Source organism: Staurois parvus, unplaced genomic scaffold (assembly GCF_062004578.1).
Source record: "Staurois parvus isolate SC_StPar_1 unplaced genomic scaffold, SC_StPar_1.0 ptg000884l, whole genome shotgun sequence".
Lineage (NCBI taxonomy): Eukaryota > Metazoa > Chordata > Amphibia > Anura > Ranidae > Staurois > Staurois parvus.
In genome coordinates this window covers 247,043-255,000 of record NW_028318680.1, presented here as the reverse complement: position 1 = coordinate 255,000, position 7,958 = coordinate 247,043, and the positions used below count along the sequence as shown (strand labels likewise).

General features: G+C 36.5%; 1 protein-coding gene across 3 annotated transcripts in view; it reads right to left on the bottom strand.

The window, feature by feature from the left end:
* CNKSR2 (connector enhancer of kinase suppressor of Ras 2) overlaps positions 1–7,958 on the bottom strand; it is a 426,708-nt gene that overhangs the window by 203,793 nt on the left and 214,957 nt on the right. For all 3 annotated transcript variants that reach the window (XM_089656051.1, XM_089656052.1, XM_089656053.1), the window contains one exon: positions 5,958–6,172. In XM_089656051.1, coding sequence (XP_089512177.1) covers positions 5,958–6,172 — 215 coding nt within the window. The remainder of the gene's footprint in view (positions 1–5,957; positions 6,173–7,958) is intronic.

Genomic DNA, 7,958 nt, shown 5'->3' with positions numbered 1-7,958 from the left:
TCTCCTTATCTTTATATAATAGTGGGACAGCGTTATTTTTAAAATAATACTGCACAGTCTACAGAAAGTCAACAGCTTATTGGGTTTTTATCACAGAACCAACAAAAATATTGCGCTTTAATAGTGCAAGTATAACAAAAGTAATGGTATAAAAGTGAAGCGCTAAAATTAAATATTAATGTGAGGTAATCAAGTGCAACGCTGATCTGAGGTACAGCGGTAAGGTAAATAATAAATGGAACAATCAAGTGCAACATATAAAGTGAAAACATATAAGCATCAAAAAACCATTCAATGAACGTAGAACAGTCAAGTGCAACATGTAAAGTGGAAATGAATCAAATAAAATATGTCTGTGGCACTATAGGCACAGCAATCACATTGAAACACTATGAAGTGATCCAGTAAGGAAATCCAGCACCTCTGTCTGATGTACACTCACCAGACAACTACTGGTAAACAGCATTTAAGCATATCCCATCTGGATATAGGAAACCGCAAAGAAGCCTCTGTATGGAATGCTCCGCCAAGGGCAAACTACAGATGGACCCTCTACTACGAACAATATCTCACCACAGGAGCCAGAAATCGTATATAGTGTAGAATCTTATTAAGAAATAAATAAAAGACAATCCACATGGAAGATATGAAAGTAATGATAAAAAAATGGAGTACCAAGATGGCTGCCGCTCCGATGTTCGGCAGCATGACGTCGGCAAGCGGGGCTCCAGTGTGGCACAGTGAGTATAACCAGCATGCTTTACTGCATATACAGACTGATTTCACTGTTGTGGACTTAGTAAGACTTTAAAGCATTGAACTGAAGATCCTGTAGTCCAGTACACTTCATAGGTTTTACCTAGTAAACCTGTCAATTCTCAGATTTCTGTTAATGCACTTTGTCATCGTTACTCTTGAGATCTAAGGATCTTAATCACTTAAAGTCTGGACACTTTTACCCCCTTCCTGTCCAGGACAATTTTCAGCGCTGTCACACTTTGAATGACAATTGAGAGGTCATGCAACACTGTACCCATATGAATTTTGTAGAATTGTTTTGCGACAGATAAAACTTTATTTTGGTGGTATTTCTTCACCACTGGGATTTTTATTTTTTTTGCTATATAAATGAAAAAGTCCAAAAATTTTGAAAAAAGTGTTTTTCTTATAAAATGTATAGAAATTTTAGAATAAATCATTCTTTCTTCATACATTTTGCCCACAATTTATTCCGTTATCTTTTTAGTAAAAAAAAAAATAACCCAAATTAGTTTATATACATGGGCCGGACGGGAAGTGGTTAACATGTTTGCTTTAATAATCATTGATGTCATTGATATAAAAAAAAAAAAAGATGTAAAGCCAGAGATTCCCACCAGAAGACCTTGATCTCTCAGCAACTGGTAATAGTAACTGTAACCTCAGACTTGGTGGGGTTCCTTCCTTAGCAAATCCTGTAGTGTCAGGAAATCTGTATACTGAAAATGTGCTATTTTAACATGTCTGCTAATCAAATGAATCTGAAATGGCTCCAGGCTCTTTTTGAGTAGACCACAAGCCTCAAGACTTAACACCTATCTCTGCAGAAGGATAAGGATTCAAAGGCCAATTGCCTAGGTTTTTACACTTGAGGCAGCATGGATCAACATTTTTTCCAAGCAATGTTAGTATTTAAGCCTTTTATTTAAAGTGGAACTAAAGGTTAACAAGAAAATGACATATATGATGCTGTCTGTCAATTACAGCGTTATCTGGAGTTAGGCTTTCATTTTTATTCACTTATGCAAAGTTCATCTAAATCTACTAGTCCATCGAACACTACCATATCCAGAGGTGCTGTTGTCCAAGGGTGTCATCCTTACTCCCCTGTGTATAGAGGTGCCACCCCAAAACAAGAAGTGTGTTACTGGCCAAACCATCGTGTTGAAAAAAGGGGAAAAATAACGCAGAAAGCTAATGTAACCATGACATCCAAGGAATGGTAAGCTGCAATATATATTTTTGTTTTGGGATTTGAGACACTAACTATTTTGGCAAGTATGTGATCATAACTATGTGAACATTTAGGTACAGGTCCACTTTAAGGAGTCAGATTTGAATGAGAACACTTTTATTCAAAACCACTGCAATTTGCTTGGCTTCAGTAATGAAGTCCCTTTGTTTCTCTAGAATAAAAAGACAACTCAGCTCTTTTTCTGTTAAATAGGCAGTTTTTATTTCAGCCCCAGGTGTACTAAAATCCATGATAATGGCTTCTGTTCCTGTATTTCTAGGAAACACCGCATAGATTGTATTCTATTTATGTAGCTTTTAAACTTTGAGGATTTTTTTTATTCTTTTCTTTGTGTTTCATAAATTATTTTGCCTGGCCAGCCTGCTGCTATTGATCCAAAGTTACTCGACATCCTTAAGTATTTATTCTTTACCTAAAAGTCCTGTTCCAGTCTCAGTGAAACTGTTCACATACATAAAGAAACAATTTATGGGTCTACAGATAAAAAAAAATCACTTATTTCCCTAAAGCAGTGTTACAAATGCCACGTAAAATTGCATTCAGGTAGCAGCTTCTCCTATCTATATCGTGTATCTGGAGTGCAAGCAGTTGGGTATGAGCTCTTCCTGTGCCAACTCAACAGAACTGATGAGAGCTCTTGTACCAGCAACCACTCAAAAGACATGAAAAATGATATTGACAGAAACAAACTGATCACAACCAGGCAAGAGCATTGGTGACATTTACAATTGAGGGGGTCACACAAACCTGTTTTACTGGTATACATACCAGCTTATGAAAGCCTAACAGTTAACGACTGGATTTCACCTTAGCAGAACTACTGCACGACACACACCTATTACAAATCACTATTCTACTTTGGTTTGGTTTTAAATGCTGCCGTAAAACTTACCTGGTGGACAATCTACTGCTCTAGTGGGCTGATAGAAAGTCTGGCACAGTTGGGAGGAAATCCGATAACTGCGCTTATAAACAACTGCATAACTTCTATATAGTTTGCTACTTCAAACTACAACTCAAATTAATAAAAATTAAATGTAGCTTAAGGCTCAGTTCACACTACTACGATGCAACTTTGATGGCATTTACAGTGCAACTTTGCATACTCTACGGGGGCAAGTTGCGTTGTAAATCGCACCAAAGTAGAGCAGGAAAATTTTCCAAGGTTGAACCATGTTGAGTCATATTGATTAGAATGGACACCTTTGAAAACAGTGAGACTTCTCTTGTCATTTGAGTCTGTGTGACTCAAGTCGCATCAGAAGTCTTACTAGTGTGAACTGGGACTTATAGCTCTCAAAACGAAAAGGATACCTTCGATTGCAAAGTTTAATATGTGTTTACACATGGTAGTATCAGTCCTATCACAATACAGTGAGTGCTTTTGTAATAGTGTTGTAAACCAAATTCTACTAATGACTATAAACAAATGCAAGGTAAAATGTAATGAAACTCTACCTGCGTACATCAGCCTTGCAGTGCACATATTGATAAATATATAAATAAGCCACAGCACCTAATTTCTCTAAATATACTTTCAGATTTCAGTTTGTACACTTCAATCTGGTTGCTGGATACTCTGCTTTGTATCTAACCCAGGTAATTTTCCTTAATGAGTAAACCTCTCTTTTCAAGCAGTATTTCCTGTCATGTTCCATAGAAGAATCGTTTTACTGGGGTCAGATTGTAGGCCGCTGACATTCCCAAGTAATTTATCTGTGTACACATGGCGGCTTGTACAATGGGTCTTCTGATCTTTCATTAACCACTATTTGGATTCTGTTAGGGCTTTCCTTGTAGAGAGACTTCAGTACATTTAGAATAGGTCATTAATTGTGTTGGTTGAAAAAAACGCTGTGGAGATGTATTCTATCATAATTACTGGTCGTAGGTAGCAGTGAAAAGACAGCACCTCAAAATCTACTCACCAAAAATTATTCAAAACCAGGTTATTAAATCAATGCCATTATGATTATCTCCTGAAATACTGTATAATAAATTGAATATTGCAACAAATTGATTGGGTACAGATTCTATTTAGAAATAACCAATTCTAAACCAAAATTTTAATATTAAAGCCCAACTGTGCATTTTGCCTAAATACAAACTAATTGTACAATTGCAATTTAAATAAGCTTGAAAAATAATATATTTTGTATCTGTGATGTCATAATGTAACTGTTTTTTCAGCCATTTAATCCTGGGAAGATCTGTACAGTCACACAGCCTCCATTTCAATGTTGTTTCTGAGACTTTCAAGCCCCATGATTCCTAGGATTTTTTTTTATGTATCATACTAATTATACATATTTAGAAATCATTGATCTGAACAACCAGCACTGTGGTATAATGGTTAATCGTCCTGTCCAGTATACATACATTCAGGGATTTAGGGTTGCACTTTGCAATTTTCAAAGTTATTAAAAGTTGAGCTTTACTCCTTGAAAAACTTACCGTTCTACTTTTAGACATACCTAAAAATTCTGGTGATAGGGAGTCTGTGGATAAAATATGCCCAATCCTTTAATCTATAGCAAGTTATTCCTCTTTGAAGGAGCCAAACCTTGAGGTCATCACTTAGATAGTTTCTATATACTCCCTCTTCCCCCACCTTACCCTTTGTCTCCCTCTTATACCTCACCACAACCTCCTACTGCAGAGGCACTGCTACTCCTCTTATTTCCACCTTGATCCAAGTTTTTAAATGGATTCAGCTGCACATCCTGGTTAGTGTTTTGCTATCCACCAGATACCTCGCAAAATAACTATGACTACAAGTGTATCACCAGATTACCATTCTAAATGTCTACAGAATTTTGTTATAGTCTCACATGTACTCATGTTATAGATGGCTACAGTTTTGGAATCCATCAGTGCTTCATTTATTTCCACATGGTTCTATATATTTCTATATATATTACAACTTGTACTTTAAAATATTTAAATAAAAACCTATTTACTGAAAAAAAACTAATTATTTCTATATAAACATTATTTATATTTTATCTCCAGGAAAGCTAATCATTAGGGGAAGCAAAGCTGGAACAGCACAGGTGGGCTTAATGCTGGAGTGCAGATGTCAACTTTAGAGGCAGAAGAACTACATGGGTAAAGGTATTGGTCTCCAAAAAGATAATAGGCACTGAATAGTGCCAGGTCCCCAGGGCAGAAAATTTAATTTGCATATACAATATATGAAACTGTGATTTCATATACCCACCCCCCATAGGGTGGGTTAGGAAGATGCATTTCTAAGCAAGACTGAGAAATAAGGTAATTTATGCACAATACACTACTAATACTTGATTTTTGCCCAAATTTGGACTTTAGGGGTACTAAAAACTTTAATCCTAGCCCAAAGAAATAAAAGGCTGGATTGTTTTAAACCGGTTTTATCACTGAATGCAACAATTCAAAACAATGGTTTACTTTTTGGTATGAAAAACAGCAATGTCTACAACTCAACAGTGTTTGAATCTTTACAACAATGGTCAAATCTTATACCTTCCCTCATCCTTTACCAAGGATCTGCTTGTGAATGGACAGACCTAAAAGAAAATTCTACTGCCATTGCAAATTTCTCCTTTTAAAAATGCTAAGTAGCCTGGTTGTCTTGCTGACCATTCAGCTTTATTGCTTTTTAAGTCACTGATCCAAAAAAGTATGCATATCAGGAGTTTTGACATCAATCTGAGTTTACTTGCTATGTAAGAAATTATGGAAGCCAGAGTGTCAGCAGGAACTAACATTTCCAGGAGGAGAGGTCAGAGATGGCTTCCCTGTATGTCTTCTGTAACAGGTTTCATTAAACCTGTATATTGCAAAGACCTTCAAAATTCCACACTCTTCACCTCAATCACTGAAAAGGATACCCACAAGGAATAACATCTCACAAGTAAAATTAGTTTGTCAAATTAAGAAACCAACAAAAAATACTACTCACATGGTATGTTGCTGTGTCTGCTACAGATGGACTGAGAGCTTCCTGCCGTAGGGAATCCATCTGTGCTCCAGGAAGCAGGGCATAATGACTTGGACTTGTGTTTTTCTCACCTTTCTTCTTAGATTTCTTCCCGGTGTCTTTTTTGGTGTTTCTCTGCATCATGAATTCTTCCTGAATGATTTTATCATTGCTCATATACCGGAGGAGAGAACTTTCTGAGCAGAAGAAAGAGTAATGGTCAAATTATTCTGGCAAAACCAATGAAAAAAGCAACTAGGGCAAGAATTTCCCCTAATATTACCTTGGTGTAAAAAAATTGCATTTATAAATTGCATTTATATGCTACTACAGATATATTGCAATAGCGATTTGTCCCTTAGAAGCACAAATGTGAAAAAAAAGCAGTTGAGTTTTTTACTTATTATTATATTCAGATATAGAAGACTCCCTATTTAAGTCATATATAAAAATATGAAGCCCTGGAGGCAATTTGCAGTACCAAGTAAATTTGAAGCACTGCTCATTCAAAAAGAACATATAGCCTATGACTGTGGCTGTCCTAGGTTACAAATATGTAGTATTTTAGACTGTGCGCTATAGGCCGGGTCTATTTTTTTCAGTTCTAACACTAAAGTTTGCTTAGGGCTCAAGGCAGAGTTCCAAACAATGAATGATGTTAATAACATGGAAGAGCTACATTAGTGTGGATTCACACATGTGCGGTGTGAATTGAAGCTCTATTTTCACAGCTAATTGACAAAATAGTTGTTGAGCGGTTCAGGTCAGGTTTAGATCAGGTTCAGGACAAGCTTAGATCAGGATCAGGTCAGAATTTTATCCTGTTCACAACTGATGACATGCGTGAGTCAGAAGCATTTCCAAAGAAGTCAATGAGCTTGAATTTGCACCTGAGCCGGACTGCACTGCACAGAAAACGGACAAGACTCTTTCAATTTGCACTGAATCCACACACCATCTCTTACTGAATCACATTGCAGAATATAATTTTTTCTTAGCTGTATGTTGCTGGACAGCAATGAACAACCTGGTCTCCATTGAGGTCAATCAAGTCAGAACAAAGCAGAGATCCTGTGCGTGTCTGATTCATTCTTTGTGTATGCTGACAGCAAAGAGCTTTGCTTGTCTCAGAGATCAAATGAGACTTATTTAGTTGGTATCTGCATATCAATGTTAAAGCCCTTATTGCCTGAACTGTACGCATAAATATAGGTCAATGTACCATTGGGTTGATATTTTTAAAAGCAGTGGTTTCGACTCTAAGGTGAACTTTAAGATAGAAATAATTAGAGAAAAAGCAATATTTTTTTCTGAGAATGTACAAAAATGGGAGTCAAAAGGGGAAATGTTTTTTTTTTATTTTTAGGTTTTATCCAGCACAATTTAGATTGCTGGTGTTTATGTGCCATATATTAATAACCTGGTGTTGTGGAGGAAGGTGTGTGTGTGGTAATAATTGAAATGGGAAATGAGATAAGCTTTAAAACTCTAGTATTAAAAAGCAAACTACAGAATGTATGCACATCAATGTCACCAGATTGAAGTAAATTCAAATAATTCAAATTCAAGCACATAATTAAAAATTGCACTAGCCGAGGTTACATTCAGTGAAAACCGCATGTCAAAATGGTCATTAGATCCAGAAATATAATCAGTGAAAATCATAGTTGGCCTCAAAGCCCAGCTAAAGACACAGAAATAGCTATGTGGCCAAATAATACTAACAACTTGTACTTTCAGCTTTACCTTTTATTCCTCGTTGTAGCAGTTGTCCAGTGTGTATAAATAAAACTGGACCATTCACATGTATGGGGCCAATAGCGATTAGATGTGGGGGGTGCAGTGGAGTTTACTGGCAATTAGCTGCCATCTTCTACAGCTATTCACAGCTGCTCACATGTACTCAAACAGAGAATACTTGTGTAAGACCAGCCCTGGACATAGACAGTCTTTGTCTAATGCCATTCATTTAAAGGTAAATCG